Source organism: Zonotrichia albicollis, chromosome 2, assembly GCF_047830755.1.
Source record: "Zonotrichia albicollis isolate bZonAlb1 chromosome 2, bZonAlb1.hap1, whole genome shotgun sequence".
NCBI lineage: Eukaryota > Metazoa > Chordata > Aves > Passeriformes > Passerellidae > Zonotrichia > Zonotrichia albicollis.
The window spans coordinates 37,553,158-37,572,617 of NC_133820.1; the positions used below are offsets into that span (position 1 = coordinate 37,553,158).

The following is a 19,460-nucleotide window of genomic DNA, read 5'->3' on the forward strand; positions in this document are numbered from 1 at the left end:
ACATCAAGAGCCATCTCTCTCTGCTGTCCCCACTTCATGGGCAGGGAGCCACATAGCAAAACTGCAGGAGCTGGGCTGAGACACTGCTTCCCCTAAATCTTTCTACCCTTATGGCCACACTGGTCTGGCTGGTTTCTTCACCTGGGCCTGTAGCACCTGTGACATGCTGATTTTGCTCAGTACACTGCAAGGTGCCCCCCTCCACACTAGTATGGGGAATAAATAAATTTCTATGCACCCCATTCACGCAATTTCTGACTATGCATTGGGAGTATCCCAATGCACTCTGAGATAATCAACAATCTGACCAATTCTCTGCATATTTTTACATCTCCTGAGTTCTCCTTGGCTGTTCCCACAGTAAAAGCAAACCTCCTCCGCTACAAAATACTCTTCTCTCCCCTCCTCTCCTGCCCAGTCATCCAGTGTTCTGGTGTCTACAAAACCAAAGCTTTTAATTTAATATTTTGAAATCCTTCATCTCCTACTCACTCCCCCAAATCCTGCCCATGCAGACATGTTTGAAACAAATTGGTCCCCAAGGCTCTGACTAAATCTTTCTTTGGACACGCTGTTCTTGCTGTGGTTAACAACTGTCCATTGTACCCTGTCAGACACACGCTGCCACCCCTCTTAGGAAACAGGGGATGCTGCATCCACATAAAAGCATTTCATAATGCTGCCATTTACATAACAACTTACTAAATTGTACATCGACACATTTCCCCAAATCATTACAGTAGGTGAATTAAATCTTCCACTAAACACCAGCAAATGGTGGTAATGACAACTCTTCTAAGTAGCACACCCCATAAAGCCCAGAAAATGGAAATCAATCACTCTTCCTTTTTTTTCCTCAAATTGCTGAAATTTATTACACACAGCTGTGACAGAAAATAAATAGATGACAAAATTGAGAAGAAATACACTAAAGTTAGGACTCATGTGGATGTATTCCTGCAGTTGCAATACAAAATGGGTCTTTGAGAATCTTGTTTAGTAGCAGTGTTGTTGTGGCTGTGATGGTCTAAAGATACGTGAGGTGCAATAACTTCTATGGAGAAGCAATAACTTTTACTAGACCAGCTGATGTAGCTGAAAATACCAACACGCTTTTGGGCACATTGACCTAAAGAAGAGCTTCCATGCTTAAAAACTAATCTGTTTTTTTCCTTATTACATCTGCTGGTCTAAAAAAGATATTGCAGTTTTCTGCATTTCTTAACTCTCTGATGTTCATTAGCAACTAGTAACCACACATAATGTTTTTTCAGCCACTTACTTGCTTTTTCAATGAGGACTGAAAATGGATAAGGAATTCAGAAACACAAGAGGCTCAAATCCTTGTGCCAGTGGACATATGGCCACTTCTCTTAATTTTGATATCACTAATGGTGCCTGTATCCAAAACTTGCAAAAATAACTTTTAATCCACAAAGTTACCCACAAAAGCCAGAGATATCTCACATAGTGGTGAAAACCCTTGGGATATACAGGACAGTTTGAGAGAACAGGACGGGAAGATCCACATGCAGCAAACACCAGCTTTCCAAGCTCATAGAGCAGTGTAGGTATCTCTCTAACACCTTCAGGGCTGCTTCCAGTTCCAGATGGTTGCTTGGCTCAGGGACCACAGCAGTGTCTGTTACCCTGCAGCTGAGCAAAGCATCTGTCTTGGACTGATGGAAGAGAGAGCTCAGATCTTTGGTATCCACAGTGCAATGTACCCATGGATGAGACAGGTGACCTATGCAATGATGAGGGGGATACATGATACTGGCCCAAAGGTCAGTTTGGGCAAGGTTTCTCCCCTCTAAAGCATGATGGTACTTATTATCACCACACTGAAATGGCTGTTAAATACACCTCAACCCTCTCCTCAGTGTTTTCATGGGAGAAATGGTCAGCATCTTCTGAGTCTGACTTAATCCTTCAACACAGGGAGCCAATGGTATCCCAAGGGTGACTCCTACAAAATCTCAGTAGCCATGTGGCAGTAGATGTCGTCTTCTGTTTAGAAGCAACATAAGAATGAAGTAATATCAGAACAAAACTAAGCTTGCACTTTGACACAGCCTGCTGGCTAACATTTCCGATTTCCCCTGCTCCACTTCAGACTCAAATCTCTCCTTGATGCAGCATTTGCTAGGCTGCTGGGAAGCTGCTCTGAGCCCATGCCAGCTGATCTTCCTTTCACGTGTCCTGCAAGAAGTCTAGACCATTCTCTAAATCATTGCTGATAGGAATGCAAGCTCCCAAGCTATTATTGACAGCATTTCTTGCTGTTGCTCAGTGCTAGCCATGGGTTACACAGTATTTATTGAGAGTATAGAGCACCTGAAGAGTTAATAGTGTCCTGGATGTGCACAAATTTAGCTCTGCTGAACATCCTGCATTGGCACAATAGGACATGGATGCCTATGCAAGGCAGGGTGTACATAATTCACGTTTGCCTGGGCCAGAAAGGATTTGTTTCACAGCAAAAAGACAAAGAGCAGAACTTCTCTTCTCCTAGAGACCCTACCATTCTCTACATAATGAAACAGTCATCAGGTGAGTCCATCAGAGCCAGGATTTAAGCCAGAGGAAGAAGTCATCAGAGCTGACTTAAGGACAGCAGGAAGGATTAAACTCTGCCCTCACCAGACCTAAGAGCCAGGATGTCTTATGGAACTGAATCAACAGACACTGTTGGAGAGTTAGAAAACAGCTTCATGTATAACATAAGGCAGATCTGCACCTCCCACCACTGTCAGACAATGACAAAAATGGAATTTTCAAGACTTGTTCACCAATGCTCTTTCTAATGCTCATTTGGGGATTTTAACTCCAGGGTCAAAATCAATTAACTAACATGGGTCAGAGTAAAGAGTCTCTCTCCATTTTGCACTAGAGTTTTTAAATAAGTTGGCAAGTAGGACTCTTAAGCACCACTTTGATGCTCATATAAGCAGCCCAGACACTGTGGTCCCAAGTAAACAAAAATGCCTGAAGGTTTTTTGCTGAGTCTACTCACAACCAGCTTTTCTTCCCTTTATGTACATAGCAAGGCATTTTCTCCTCCCTACACCACACAAAATGGTCATTATAACTGGCAACTACAGCACCAACACTAAAAACTCTACAGGGTCATGGAAGGTAGTGTCCTCTCAGTCCACATCTTGTTTTCTCCAGGACAACACAGGAAAGCAGCTATAGTCCAACTACTTGCCTTTAATTGTGAATGCAGGACTTCAGTCTCCAGAGCAGAGTTGTCAGCCCTGCACCTTCCCTTATGCCTGCCTTCATTTAGTGGTGCTTAAAAAATGTATGCTTAAAAAGCAAAGTTGAGTTGTCTAAGTGCAAAGGAAAGCCTTTTAATTAGAACTCAAATCAAAACAAGAAGGGGGAAAATGAAGGAAAAGCATAAAGTGATTCAACATTTCCAAGTTAATTTCCCAGACCTTTCCCCTGCTCCCTCCACCTCTATTATTTTTATCTTTTTTTCTCTGAGTCTACCAAGACAACAGCCCCTTTTGGGCCAGCTGGACTGGAGGGTGTTGTCTGTAAAGCACTGCATTGGGACTGCCAGTTCGTTTCACCCTGGTGGCACTGATTTATACCAGTGCCTGGTCAAGGATTAAGCCCTTCATCAAATTTTAACAGCCCTTGTCCCTTTAACAGTAAGATTTCAAGCAGGAACCCTTCCTAGACCCTGGGTGTCTCTATGGTAACACAACAAGATCGTTTTGTTCTAGCTCACAGCATTGTGTGCATATTGAAAAGCACAGTTAAGATATTTTGAAGTGGAGAGTCCAGATCAGCCAATTCTGAAGCCCTGCAAGAAAAAATGATTATGCAAATTAAACTCCTAAAGGTGAATGGCAATGAATGCTTTCAACATAGAACGGTTACAGTATGAGAAATGAGAGCAGCAGTCTCAGCAAGGTGCCTCGCTCAGCAGTACAAAAAACACTACACCAGTTGCCTTTCTTTTTGCTTATTTTAGCAAAATGGTCTGGGACAGAACAGGTCACACCGACAAAACTATTTCTGGGTTTTGTAGCTGTTGCTGCAGTACAGCCAAGACTGAGCATAGCTGCTACATGGAGAAATGAAGTCTCCAGGAATCATAACAGTGTCCCTCTCACATTAAGAGAAAGGAAGCAAAGATGCATCACTGACTTCAGGACTGGACTAGAAGAGGCAGTAAGTTAGAAGTCTGCTTGATGCCTGCTTTAGAGGAAAATTTTCCCTTGTGCCAATTGACTCATGGTTGGCAGCAGTCTGTGGTATCTCTCACTTGCTGGCTTCTCCAGAAAACATCACAAGAGGAGCTTGGTCCTACAGAATACCACAGGTTGGAAGAGCAGGAGAATGTCTTATGGTGGAGGCCTAAGGAAGTTATTCCTTCTTGCATTAATTGTTTTGTTTTTATTTTTTTCATGGCTATCACTCACCTGCTAACAAGGCCAAGTGCCAGGTCCTGCACATTGGTCACAGCAACCTCTGGCAGCACTACAGGCCAGGGGAAGAGCAGCTGGAAAGCTGCCTGGTGGAAAAGGACCTGGGGGTGCTGGTTGACAGTGGCTCCACATGAGCCAACATGTGCCCAAGAAGGCCAATGGCATCCTGGCCTGTGTCAGCAACAGCGTGGCCAGCAGGACCACTGCAGTGACTGTACCCCTGTGCCTGGCACTGGTGATGCTGCACCTTGAGTGCTGTGCCCAGTTCTGGGCCCCTCACTGCAAGGAGGACATTGAGGTGCTGGGGAGTGCCCAGAGAAGGGCAACAGAGCTGGGGAAGGGTCTAGAGAGTGAGTGCTATGAGGAGTGGCTGAGGGAGCTGGGGTTGTTTAGCCTGGAGAAAAGGCGGCTCAGGGGTGACCTTATCACTCTCTACAACTCCCTGAAAGAAGCTGTAGCCAGGTGGGGGCAGCCTCTTCTCTCAGGCAAGGACAGGAGAGACAGGAGAGGACACAGCCTTAAGCTGTGGCAGGGGAGGTTCAGGTTGGACATCAGGAAGATGTCCCTTTCACAGAGAGAAGCAATGGAGAAAGAATTGTCAAGCATCAGAATGGGCTGCCCAGAGAAGTGGTGGACTCACCACTCCAGAGGTGTTTTAGAAAAAATTGGATATGGCACTTTGCATCATGGTTTAGTTGACAAGGTTGTTCAGTCAAAGGTTGGACTCAATAATCTTGGAGGTCCAATCTAAATGATTCTGTGATTCTGCTGGGTGGCACAGTTACACTCAAATCCTTTCTTACAGACAATAAAGAAACAAGTATTATATACAAACCTAGGAATTTACTGTTAGTACAATTGAAATCATAATAGTCTAATCAAGAAATATTATTTACCTAAACCTAGTTATTAGATGCAAAAAAATAAAAACTATTATCTGGAAAAAATCTGAGTAATAATACAGCTGAAATCAGTTTCCACGCTTCCTGGCAAACAACCCATTTTTCTCTTTGCAGGGAAGAACATAATGCTGATATATTCTTCCTCCTCCATGTAAGATTCATATGGAGCAGAGTTTATACATTTTTTAGCAACATTTTATATTTCACTCCTCTCTCTTTGGCCTGCAAGTCCACACTCCATCCAGATTTACTACACATGGAGAATTCTTACATATATTGAAATTTTTTCTTCCTTTTTAATACTTGTTTTGTCCAGCTCTCATGTCCCCATTTCTTTATCTAATCATTAGTGAGTAGAGCTGATGTCCACATTGGTATCCTGCACCTCTTTTGTCATCACCCCAATGCCTCTCCTCTCTACTGCATCCTCTGTCCCTTCTTTCAAGGTCTCTGTTATCACACCATGCCTACATTTCCCTCTGCTGTATCAATCTGAGGAGCAGGGAGCACATTACCTCATCTGAGTTTGTCCTTTAGAAAACAGGGGCTTCCAAAAAGATACAAAGTAGTAACAGCTGCCTGTTGGTCAGCCAGAGAGCGCCTGTTCTGCTGGGGAAACACACAGCACTTCCAGCCCAGCTAGAGGGCTACAGAGGATCAGACTTTTAGGAAACCAATTGGAGTTTTCAGTGTGGTAGCACAGATTCAACTTTATTTAGCTAAATTAAGCCCTTAATAAAAAATTCACTTTTTTCTTCATCTGCCTGTTCTTCAAAGGCATGTGGACCAACCTATGGGGGGCTCCATTACCAGTAGGCCCTTGGGTGCAACTGGAAGATGAATATGAAATAATGCTGAGGAGTCCTAGTTATCATCCCCAGGGTTGTTCACTTTGCCTAGACACATCTGAAAGTAAGCATAGACCTGAACCACGTTTTTCAACCAAAATTCTACCAAAACTGTTTTCTCCCCACATTGCATCTTTTTGTCAAGAGATTCCAGTTCAGCTTCTATATTTGAGCTTCTCAAATATAGAAAAAGTTTGAGAGATTTTTTCATTAAAGCTTTGAAGCAATAGTGTTGTCTATGAGTCATCTAAGTTTAGCAAAAGTAATCAAAAAACCCCAAAAAACCCATCAAAACAAATACCCCTCACTTAAAAAAAATAATTAGCAAATTAACAATTTCAGTAGGGTCAAAATTTAATTCAGACTAGGTTGCTTGGAGCTCTGACCAGTCAATTCTTCAAAATCTCATGGACACAAACTCCACAACTTCTCTGCACTTCTCCACTAATTATCATCAGTAAAAAGGGTCTACATCCATATTCTTTATGACTTTCACATATATATTGGCAGACAGGTGCCTGTTCCCCTATCCTCCCTCTCCTCCAGGCTGAAGACGCCCAGCTTCCTGAGCTTCTCCTTGTTTTCTTGTGACAATGGATCAAGCCCTGTACATCCCTGCACCAGTACTTCAGCTCAATCCTATTTAATCAGCAGAGGATGACAGCAAGTTCATTCTGCTAACAGGGCATGCTAACCAAAGCAAGTGTTCTCACAATAGTATCTGCATAAACATAGTTGAACAATTTAAAAGTGCCTGTAGGACAGGAAAGGTCCAAAAGATTTCTCTGGACATGCCAGCATTTGAAAGATGATGTAGGTACTACTGAATTTGGGACTGGGCTTACACTTGTGTGTAAGGTTGTATTTACTGGTGTGTAAAGTTACATTTGAGCACCTCACATGGCCTTCTGATCCTCTCTCTAGTGCTTCAAAGCAGCTTTTTTTCTGAATTTATACTCCCCCATCCAATGAACTCCCAGTTTAAGATGGCACAGATTTCTTCTGCGTATAGAAATATCAGCTCCAGTTACCACGGATACTATTTTCTGTAATGATTTCTAGGAGGTGTCATCTCCAAGGATGAATCCCTCTCCCAAAAGAGAAAAAAAGCAGCTAGATTTCTCTAGGATATCAAACAGCTACAAACCAGATTTTTCTAAGGCATCTCATAAAATGGATCTTGATGTTATAAAAGAGACAACAGCAGAGTCCTTATCCATACCTGGATCCCAGAGCGACTCAGACAAATGACACTGTTGATTCTTTCCTCCTTAGCCCCATTTTCATTACTGACATGTTGCTAGCAAGGAAATCAGAGGACTGTACAATAATGTATTCATGTTGTTGGATTGAAAGTTTAAAAGCTTCCCCATTTGATTAAGTAAATGCAGCAAGCAACGTGCAATCAAGGGCCAAAATATTCCTTGGCCTGCAGCCCAATAAATGAATCCTTAAGGAGCTGGCATCTCACTTCCACACAAATATAGCTCTCTGCTCATTACCAATCCAGTCTGAAATACTGGGGAAGGCTACAGGAAAACAGACACCTGGCAGAGATGCTAAGTTAGTTTCCTGCATATTGATTTATGCAGCGATACTTCTGAAATCGCTAACAAGGGGAGCACAAGCTCTGCAGTGAGCAGCAGCCCCAAGGTGTGCCAGAGGTGCAGAGCAGAGCTCCTACAACAGCCTTGCAAGCCCTACAGGTAGGACAGCAAGATCTTCAGTGCCACAATAGCAACATGGGGTTTTGACTGACATCCACTTCACAGCCCTTGGCAGGGGGTCCTCCCCCACAGTGTAAAGGGGCTGGAGTCCATTTTGAGCCTGCTTTTTCCCTTCCCCTGTTTGATGTTGAGAGATGGGCCCACAGCAAGAGCAGCTACTGCCCTTACAGGAACCAAAACTCCAGCCTACCTGGCTTTCCTCATCACTTGGGTCACATTGACAACAAGGCACATTAACCTGTTCCTGCATGGGATAGACCCCTTCCTTTACAGGCAAATTCCCTTTCTCTTCTATCATTCTGTCCTACAGTTTCAGCTTATCAGAAGGCAGGAACCCACACATCCCTCATAAGCAAATCTCTGGTGACCCTGGCATCCAAACCCCACATTATCTACAGCATCACTAGACATCTGTCTTTGCAATGCTTGTCCTGCCCTCTCAGCTTATTTCTCCTTGGAATCAAACCTGGCCTCCATGAAGGAATGGCTGCAAAGACAGAAACTGGGACATTTATGGAAATAGTCATCAAGCATGAAAGCTTCAATAGTTCAATATTTCACTGGTGAGCAGGATTGCCTCCCAAAATAGTCTCATCATTATTCAGGTGTGCTCTTTCTCTTTCACACTGTACCTTTATTTCTGTACTTCTGTTTGTGTGCAGCATCAAGCACACTATGGCTGACATTCAGGTTTGGTATTCCTAGGCTCTACAGTTGTAGAAATAAAGAATGTGATATGCCTAACTGAAGGTGTGATCCAGGCTATAAATTATACAGTCTTGTCAAAACTGAATTAATCATGTACCTTTCACCAGCTCAGCTGTACTCTACCCATTAATTCGTCTCCACCAAATGTATTCTAGTGTTACAAATAACTCATCGGTTTCAAAGGCATTTCTCCCCAAACTATCCCCACTCAGGACAGACAAGATTCAGATTCAGCCTTGGGCAAGTGATGCTTTTCTAGGCATAAAAACCCTGTACAACAAAAACCCTCTCATCTTTAATGCCTGGTGGTTGTGAAGGGATAGAAATAGGAGCCTCATGCTATTAGGGAAGGGCAGTTCCCAGCTGCACAAAGGGGACACGTCCTGAAAAGACTCGAGATTTTAATGCTATGACTTCTCTGCATAGAAATGCATTTGAGTAATTTTAAATGGTTGCACAGATAATTCCCTTTGAATTCTACACAGTTGGATTCATTGAAATGGAGGCAACTTTGTTCACAGTAGTAGTATTGTTGTAGTTGTGAGTTCTTTAGGCTGTAGCTGAGACAACGTTTCTAGGGAAAGGAATTAATTTTTATTAGATCACTAAGAGATGAAAAAATATATCAGATAATCTTTTGCAAAGCCTTCAAGATTAAAAAAAAAAAAATCCTTGGATCTGAACACTAGGGAGGCAAGGAGGAAGAATTTTTCCAAACAGCATTTTAAATTCACTTCTATTATTCCGGGGTTGGGCTTTTTTTCTCCAGCAGTTGGCATGCAGTGGGCTAAAAGGTTATCAGGGCTTCTTCAAGATGAGCCACATAAACAACTTGTACTTCAGGACACATTAGGAACAACTCCCTTGTCAACTCATTCCAAAACAAAGCTTACCTGGAATGCAACTTGCTCCCATCCCCACACCACACCACACCACAGCAAAGTCTTTCCAGCTGACAGCTGGCACCTGCAGTTCACTCTTTGATAAGAGAACAAGTAGTTGCATCCAAAGAAGACTTTTGCTGCTGGAGTTTTGTAACTTTCTTTAGTTGGTTTGTTTTTTTCCCTTAGCCATTTCTAAAAAAAAAAAGGGGAAAAAAAGGATAAAAATTAATTCAACAAGTGATGACATGAATAGAAGTATTATGAACTGAAGAGGCTGGAAGAAAAGCTAAAGCAGCAGAATGTCACAGCTTCAGCTGGAAGGAAGCCAGGATTGCCAGCCCAAACTTCCTCAGGAGTTGGAAAGTACATAACATAGACAGCTCAATGTTTCTCCAAAAGAGAACAAGCCCAGCACTCCCTAACCTTCAGAAGAAGCAAAATGTGCTTTTTCCGAGGGTTAGTAATGGCATGAAGAGCAACACTTGCTACAGTAACAATTTGCCATTAGGAGGGAAAGGCAAGAGGGCTTAATTTGGGAAGATCATTTAAGTGTGCCCACAGGCAAACTGAGTCAAAAGCTTCTTGGCCTCTTCCAAACATAAGAGATTAGCAGTCACTGCTAACTTTGCATCCATTGGGCTCTATGGGCATTTTAACACCACAAAGTAGGGAAGAAAATCTCTCATTCAATATCATCTTTGAGCTGAATTAAACTCTGGGAGGCCCACTGTAGACAGGCAAAGGTAGAGGCAAAAATCACTTCCCTCAGTGCTCTAGAGCTCACAAAACCTTTCAGGCTGACTGGGAAAGCACTGCCCCAGTTTGGGGCTTACACAGGTCTGCACAGGCTGGTTCAGATCGGTCACCAGTGAGTGTCAAACAGGCACCATGAAACAAGGCAGAGCAAAGTTCCCATCAGCACATCGCAAGAGAAGGCACTTACCCGCCCTTTACAGAAGCAGATAGTGTAGTAAAGCTTTTCTGGGATGGAAGAACATAAAAACCCATAAGAGTCAAGCCTTTTTTAAATTTACTTTTACGGCTTTTTAAGCAGACCTGCTGTCACCAGAGGATGACCCAACACAGTGCCACAACTGGCCCTGTTTATATAATAATAACCATGAGCAGGATTGCAAAGGAAAACTTTGAGGCCCTGCCACTTGCCTCTATTAACAGCATTTCCTCATTTAGCTCTCACAAGTTTCCTAGCAACATCCTTGCATTGCACATTAACACATCCATTAGATTTTGCACAAGCACCTGTAGAATAGTCAGAGCTGAAAAATTTTACTTTCATGCTGACTCAGAGGGGAAATCAATTTGCTTCAAGAAGCAAACCCTTTCAGGGCAGCAAAGGCTACCACCACGCTTATGACATGCTTGTGAAGCCTTGCAGCTCCTAGTGAAGGAAGAACCCACTGCATTCAATTTCATTATTGGCATTTTCCATGTAGGAAAGCAGTGGGTAATCCTCTCCCTGCAGCTTTCAAAGATGGCAAATGTCAATACACAGCATAATGCTCTGAATAACACAGAAAGAAGTCCAAGCAGCCAGAGAGGCAGACACTGGACAAAGGGTCAAAATGTACAATAATTCACTGCTACACAACCTGTGTCAAACTCTCCATGTGTCTAATATCTGCCTGTTGAGGCAGATGGATGCTACCCTTTTTTCTCACTGCCTGTGACAGTGGCTTTCTTGCCCATAGCAGCTAGTTGACTGATTCACCCTCCCCAGCAGCATCTCAATGAATCCATAATGGAGGAAGGACTTGTCCCAGTTTGCCAGGTGGGTTCAAACTTCACACTTTGTGCACCCACAGTGTCTGCACAGGGAGATGGGGACTCACCAAGTGCCCAGAGCAAAATCTCAGTAACTATTGGGAATGAGAAAATCATTGTTGTTAAATCTCACTTGCAGCAGTGACAGAGGGAAAAATAACACCCTGGGCTGGGGCAAGGCAGAAATTGTGCCAAGTTCCTCATACCATTAATGTATACAAGCACCTCCCAGGAGTAGCAGCAGCAGTTACCTACCACATTTGCTCTGTGAGCACACAGAGCTGCGTGACTGACTTGGCCTGAAATGACTTGGAGGCTCCTAGACAAACAAGGAGCATTTGGGACATCCCTAAAGGTGATCTGGAGGGCTTGGAGGTCACAATATTTCCAGTCCTCTTCACTCTGCACTCCCATTTCCCTTCTCTGCAGCAGTAAGTTGAACTGCAATTTTTCACTTGTCTGAAAAGTGATTTGAAGCACGCTTTGAAGCCCAAGTGTACCCCACATCCTGCCCTGATGAAGCTTCATGCGCTGGAGACACGCGTGGTGCGAGAAAATTGCCTTGAGCCAAAATGCACACTTTGGGGAGAGTGCTTTGCTTTTGAGGCAAACACAGCCTCATCTTGCCTGCTGCCTAAAAAGTGGTCATGATAAGCGTCCCAATTTCGTGCTGCCTTTCAAATGGGGTCTCCAGCCCTGGTAAAAGCTAATGCCGATGTGCAGAGCTCCTCCAGACTCAGAGGGAAGCTGGTGCCCCGCAGGGCCATACCCTGTAGCAGGGAAGCAGCAGGGAGCTGGAGCAAAGCCACTGCTGGGAAGTGTGCATCTCTCTGATTAATGCTCTCAGGCTGCCTGTTGACAAAAGCAGCAAGAGGATTTGTAATGCCTAAGCTTATCATCATCACGCTCTGAGAAAATCCTTCGCCAAGAAGCAGCGTAAATAAGTAAAGCTTTACAAGTTAGTGGTCTCTCTTAATTGAGTAGCCCTTGTAAATTAATAACATTGAAGTAAATGTGCAAAGACTTTGCTGACTTTCTTAAAGATGTCTAATAAGGTCCAGGTTTACTAAAGTGCCCAAAGGAGCAGGTCCCTAAACCTTTTTGTAATTTGTTGAGACACTAATGATAGTTAACTTCTAGTGGTTTATTCAAGAAAATGAATATGAGGACAGCAGAACCACCAGTAAGTCTTCCCTCCCAACACAGCCAGGTGCCAGTCCTTCTATTCCCACTATCTGCAGTCCTACAGGAAAGGGTGTGGGGGGAATCTCTCCTTCCTTCACATGGGCCCAATGAAAACCATCCTTGGAGCACCTTTCAGAGCCAAAGTGAAAAGCTCAGAGGTATCTTTGTGTACCACTGCTCCTGCCTGACGGCTTCATATCTCACATCTTTCCATCCTGAGCAAACCTGTTTAATACTTAAGTCCCAGTAGCTAAAACATTAAAAAATACTTTGTTTCCATTTCTCTCGTACTTTTTGCTTTTCCTTCTCCCATTACAGACATTAACAGCTTGGTTTCCCTGAGAAGCTGTGGTTGGGTGAATAATGCAGAGTGAATATACTTTTTTTATTTATTTGAAGGAACTTTGTCTTTCTTTGTTCATGGACACTGACAGCAGTTCCTGCTACTGCATTGACTGTTTGAATCTATTAGGTCACCCACACTGTATTTATTTTGACTTTAATGGCTGTGAATATTCACATGTCCTGAGTCATGCTGATCAGAGCTTGCCTACCCATAAAATTGTGCTGGTGTAACACATATTTAGTTGAAGCCCCTCCCGACTTCGCTTGTACTCTACAGGATTGAGAAAAGCTTATGATGATCCAAGTTAAGTCTGTAAGGAAATTATGAATTAAAAAGCAGATGTAAAACACTTTTAGACTAACATGGGAGAGCTCAGGGAGAGGATTGTGGTGCTTTAATTTAACCAGGGTAAGGCTGTGAGTGAGAAAGGCCTCAGGTAATGAAGAGGTCCCTTTCCTCAGGTTCAGCCATGCCAGTGGAAGAGCAGATGTACCTCAGTGTCATCAGAATGGCTGGTGTGAGCTAAGCTTGAGGTTTGTGCACAACTTGGATGAGGGAGGGAAACTTGAACAGCTTCCCCAGCAGATTGTGCCAGGCTGGCAACTTCCAACAGGGCAGCAGTGCCTGGGAGTTGGGACAGCCATCCTTTCAGCACCAAGGGGCCCTTGTGTGCTTGTGTTAAAATGACTTAAACTGGCCATCCCTTTCTAAGTTGTGGGCAATTTTGGTCAATGAAATATACGTGATTTGTGGAAAAAATACCAGAGCATGCCTCACGTGGGAACCTCCCTCAGCATGAGACAGCCCCAGCTCAGGCACTGGCCTATACATGGCAGAAGCGCATTCCCACCTCATGCAGCATGATCAGCACCATGCAAACACACATCCCTCTCCACACAGGGCTGGGAGGCTGCTTCCCATGCTCACAGCTCCTAAAGCTCTTCCAAAAAGGAAATGGATGCTAGGACCCATGGAGCAGTGATACCTACTGGGTTCTAGCCTCCTACAAATTCACTCACTCAGAAACTCACCACCCAGAGGGCAGGCAGACCTGCTGTTACCACAGACAGCAAGCATTTTCTGCAGCCTGGTTACACTCAGTCCAGCAATCTCTAGGACTCTTGACTAGGACCTCTTGAAGGTGGTATAGCAAAGGAAAAATGAATGGACATGGGGACAGGGATTGATATCTGAGCCAGGCTTCTCATAGCCCCCAAATCCCATTCCCTTTGCCCTCTTACACATTGGATATGTGCATTAAGCTCCAGATCAAGCAGAAAGTCAGAGAGAAGGGCTTGTTTCCAAAAACCAAGTCTTCTACAACACAACATCCCTTTTTTCCCTGACCACAAGAGAGAAAGAACAAGCAATGCTGTAACCTTTTGGGGAGTATGGAGTAGGATGGGGATGAGGGACACAGTGCACAAGACCATGGCACTGTTCTCTCAGGGGTCAGCTGAGCTTTGGTGGACACACAGCAATCACAATGCACCAATTGCTGCGGATCAGAGGGGCTGTCACTGGCCAACAATAGCTCATCTTTCTTTTGCACAAATAGGTGCAGTGTACAAGAGACAGTGACTCTGTCGCTGCCTCCTACAACCTCCTGGCCTGGGTAACCTTGTGCCTAGATCAACCCCTGACCTTGGAACTTGCTGGGGCAGGGCAAAGAACCTGATGATGCCATCACAGCTGCCAAAAGATCTGCTGCAGGTAGGTCGTTGTCCCTTAAGGAGTGACATGGCCCTCACAAAACCATCCTTCTTTTTCCTCCTCTCTGTTCTTCTCTCTGAGTACCTGGTCTCTTCTCTGCTTCTTGGTGCAGCATAGCTCATGATCCACTCCCCAGAGGAGTCCCAGAGGAGCACTCCTCCACTGAGCACAGCATAGAAATCAGGAGTGAGATCTTCAACACCACAACAGGATATGCGATCTATGTGTTCAAAACAGGAGTAAAATATCTCTTTTATCCTACCAGAAGCTAAACTTACTTCTGAGCTTTTCAAGCTAGAGACACCATGCCATGGCAAGGTCTTGTTCTTAATATTTAAATATGAGTAACATGCTCTTGGCAAGTAAGTGCCTGTCTGGTAGAACAAAGAGATGTTTTTGCCAGTCATCAAGCAGAGGTGAAATTTTACTTGCATGCATCCCTAAGTAAGTACAAAAAATGCTCCTGAACTTTGGGCCATATTTAAGTGTTAAAGCCAGCTCTCTGCAAGTGGAATTCTATTCCAGGTTCACGGCATTTGCACACTTATAAACTGATGTGCCACAGAAGAGCACAGAGGAGAAGATGTTCAAGGAAATACACACTCACAAGGCATCCACATTGTGCAGCTGCACTGTGCATTATTAGACTGGCTTCTCATTTTATTAAATCAGATCACTGCAGAAAAGAATGAGCTCAGATGCGATGGTCTAATGAAACATCAAATATGAAAGCTGCTTGTTTAAGGAAAAAAAAGCATGAAAGCTACCAATAAAAATCCCACAAAATTGACTGGTATATGAAAACATTCAAGTAAGTTGATATAAAGGTGAAGAAAATGGTGAGAAACAGCTGCTAAAGATGCTCATAGACAAAAAAGAAAAAAAAAAAAAAAAAAAAAAAAGATAAAGAAGCAACTCAGTAGTGCTTGTCTCCTCCCTGAGGAGCTCAAGAAAGCCCCAGAGCTCCTCACAGCCTTACGCTCCAGGTAACCAGGACCCTAAGCCAAGCCAGATCCCAGGGCTGTCCTAGTTCTCATGCAAGCCCAGCCATGCCACTTGCTGCTTGTAAGATCCCCTGCTGGTTTGGGGAACAGGTCCTTGATGTCCTTTTGCTGGATCTTGGTGCAAGGCAACTGTGGCATGAGCAGGTGACACAGGTCAGACTCTTCTGCTCACAGCCATCCAGTGTTCCACAGCTCCTGCCAGCAAAGCAAATCAGATGCACCCAGGAAAGTGAGGCACCACGCTTCCCCAGTTTTCATGCTACCAGCTGGTCTAATTTCTCTTGACATTTCTTCCGTAACAGCAACTGCAATGTGTCAGGATTAATTAAGCCAAGCAGTGGGCAAGTCTCAAAGGAAAACACACATCTGCCATGACCTACCCCCACCTAAAAGCCAAGGAGTCTTTCCTGCCATGGGGACGGAAGGGAAAAGGGAGAAGGAAGCAGGGATGGTGAGGTACCATCCAGTGGAAGAAGCACAGTGAGCAGCTTGAACCACTGGTTCAGATGAACACCAGCACAGCTACAGCACTCCAGCTCAGAGCAAGTACCTTGGGTCTAGTTATTTAGTCATTCAGACAGACCCCAGAAGTTTTTGCAAGGTGTGCATCAGAGGTCTGGCACAAAATTAAGGCTACTTCTCCCTAAATCTGAACATGGGGCAGAGTTTGTTGGAAGATTGCCAGTGAGAAGGTCAGAGATGAGTGTGTTCCTGTGGTCTGGAGACAGGGCTGACCTTCCATTCACAGCCCAAATGGTGGCCTAGCAGTGAGGAGCACAGCTATGCTTCCCAGTTTCAGGCTGGGAAGGAAGATGGATCCCCAGTATAACTAAAACCCAACACATCTGGTAACAACACCACAAGACATTAAGTGCACAGCAGCTGCTTTTTGTGAAGTCAACTCTCCCTTCCTGGCTGTGGCCAGGAGAGGGGTTTGCACCAGAGCCTGTGCAGCAGCAAAGGATGCTCCTCCCTCTGGATAGGTGCAATAGCAAAGCAATGGCACAGTATGCAGCCATCTCTCAGAGGCCCCTTTTCCAGCTGGAAGGCAAGACATGGATCAGCCCCTCAGCTTAGTGGGTCTCAGTGGCAGTCATCTTGCCCGCTAACAAGAGAATATGACACTTGAAAATGCTGGGAAGTTCTCACTTTCCCTTCTTTTTAATTGCTTCTTTCAGTTCCAGCCCTGCTGCCGCACCTTTCATGCTTCCAGTAGTCAGATGAGGAGGCATAGCTAGTCTCCTCTGTGCTTTCAGCATTAATTCACACAAGCTGAGCTCTGTCATTTTCATCAAGTGGTAGGTGACTCAATAATAAGAGACATTCCCACAATTATCATAATGTTTTCAGGCAGGAAAGGTATATTTTAGTTATAAAAAGAAGCTGTCTCGGTAACTGGCACTACATGTAAGATAGAGATGTCATAACATCCTTTACAGACATAATTACCTAAATACTAGTGTTGGTTGATTATCAAAAATCCTGATCCATGAATCAGCCTTCCGCTCGACTCAGTGTGCGTGATGTTGTATGTCAGTGTCTGGATAACTGTGGAAATACTGCACTGAATGTCTTCTAATTTTAGCAAAGATTTACATTTGTCCAAAAGACATTAACGACAGTATATTTATTATCATGCTCTTAAAATTAATCTCCTCATCAGAGACCACCAAGAGAGATTGCTGCATAACCAAGGAAGCTAACTACATATACAACAATTAAGAATACGTTACAAGACCTGAAACTTCCTAGTTGAAATTGTTTATTAATAACTATCAAGAACCTACTGAGAGAAAAACAGGATTGAGACACAATTCATGCACAGAAAAAATAGTGTTATATAAGCACTGCACCATTGAGCCCACTTTACTAGGTAGTAATACCAGAACAACAATCTCTAAGCTGTGTTGTACAGATGTTACAATGCAGGGTGTTAAAGGGTTTGACCTTATTTGATATACTCTGCATTCTTCAAGTGCTAAGACAAAGTCTCAGATGAGATACTCAGCCATACTTCTGCTCCTTTTCTATCAAAATAAGGAAAACTATTTGGTAGAAGGTACACCAATCAAGCCAGGTTGGGCACAGAAAATGATTATTTTTTTCTATACATGCTGTTCTTGCAAACATCCAAAGCCATGATTCTCTCTCTGAAACATTCTTGATGTATATTGGCCTATACATTATGAATACATATTATTATAAGGGTGTATACAACCCTTTCCAGTAAATCTCTTGTGCTCAGACATCTCTAGATATACCTGGACTGCAAAATTCAAGCCTGGCTCCAAATCTAAGTCCTTTCCTGCCCCACCACTGATGAAGAGCTCCATGTCTGTCAGGTTTATAATGAAGAGGCACTATATCTCCAGAGACATGGCACACAATTCTCAAGGTCATTGTTTGTCCTTAGGCATACTCCATCTGCATCCACACCCCACAGCTTATTGCACTTTAAGCCTGTCCACATGGTAAGTGGTTTTCTAATACCAGCCATAATTTTGCACTCAGTTGGCATGTGGAAGGCTATATTAAGCCCAGACGATTAATGCTGTCTTTGCTAAGAAGCAAGAAAATAGTCTCTGTGCTATTATACTTTGTCAGCTTTCCCAAACACTTCAGGCAACTAATTCTGAGGACTTTTTGACTGAATTGACATAAAATACATCCTTCCCCTCCAGTTGCTTTTTAGCTGCTTTAGGTTAATTTTATACTGCAATCTCAGAGGTCATTGGCAAGAGCATGTTCTGCTACCCACCAGGCACTTGAGGAAATTTATGAAGACAGTCAGGTACCATTTCTTCTGGTCATCCTTGGTGGGTTTACATGCCAGTATATTGTGTATGAACATCAAATTCCTCTTTGTCATTAGAAGCTCCCTGTATCTGTCCATGGGGAGCTGTTTTGGAGCAGATATAGTGGTCATTGCCTTCAACAGACACAGGAAGAAAATGTGGTCATCAGTACTTATGAAACTGGAGAGAGGCCACCTGCAAAGAAATAAGAAAACTCTAGGAAATCCATCAGAGCAAAGTCAGGAGAAGAAGTCATTTACAAGATAGACAGAATAGGCAAAAGTTTTCCCTTTTGCAAGGGGGAAGACATTTATATATACATTTATACATTCTTGACTTCTGGGATTGAATGTTTTGTGAAAATACCCTTCAGAAGACATTCCAACTCAAGACTCAGTTTCCAAACACTTTCTACATCCTTATGGTGTGAAATAAGGTGGAAAGACTGGTCTTAAACACTAAACTGATATTATTCCCAGGGAATTGGAAATTATTCTGTGGCAACCACCTTTTCCAGCTGCTTGCTTTTGTTATTGACTGACACGGTGCACACCAAGGTGAGGTTTGTAGCTCAGGAGTGAGAAGAACTGTGCGTACTCACAGATAGTGTGACATGTGGCTGTCTGACTGTGGGTACCTGCATGTGACCTTGGGGCCAAACATCTGCTTGCAGTCAACAGAAAAGGAGTCAATGCAGGCTCCAGACTCTGAAGAGACACTGAACCCATCAGCTGTGTCTTCTGTGTCTAACAAGAGCAGCACAACTCTCCAATGCACGACCTGCATTGACTGGATCTCTGCTGATCTCTGCAGTGTCACAGCTTTCCACATACCCGCACTTTAGCAATGCAGTTGGAGGTAAATCTTGCTGTCAGTAAGAATTTTTGGAAATTCACTCACTGCCAGATTCTAAGTCACTGAATATTCAGTTGGCCTTGCCTTAATGTTGTGGTCTGCTTTTCTTGTAGCTTGCTCTAGCCTTAGGTATCTGCCTTCAAAGTGTCAATTGCAAACACAACATGCCCTGATATCAAATATGTAGGTTATTCTTTTGCAGACTCAGATTGCCTTATAACATCATAATCAGTTGGACTTTAATTTCTCTGACTCATATCATCCAG

At 43.6% G+C, this 19,460-nt stretch overlaps 1 protein-coding gene across 2 annotated transcripts in view; it reads right to left on the bottom strand.

The window, feature by feature from the left end:
• Positions 1-734: 734 nt before the first annotated feature.
• Positions 735-19,460, bottom strand: part of LOC113459157 (uncharacterized) — a 30,458-nt gene continuing 11,732 nt past the window's right edge. Inside the window, exons 5-7 of one of the 2 annotated variants that reach the window (XM_074534759.1) lie at positions 18,303-18,534; positions 9,524-9,706; positions 735-3,817 (exon numbers count right to left, since the gene is read on the bottom strand). In XM_074534759.1, the coding sequence (XP_074390860.1) occupies positions 3,800-3,817; positions 9,524-9,706; positions 18,303-18,534 (433 nt within the window). In that variant the 3' untranslated portion in view covers positions 735-3,799. Of the gene's footprint in view, positions 3,818-5,979; positions 9,707-18,302; positions 18,535-19,460 lie in introns of those variants that run through there. The other variant, XM_026792856.2, reaches the window with a different exon arrangement.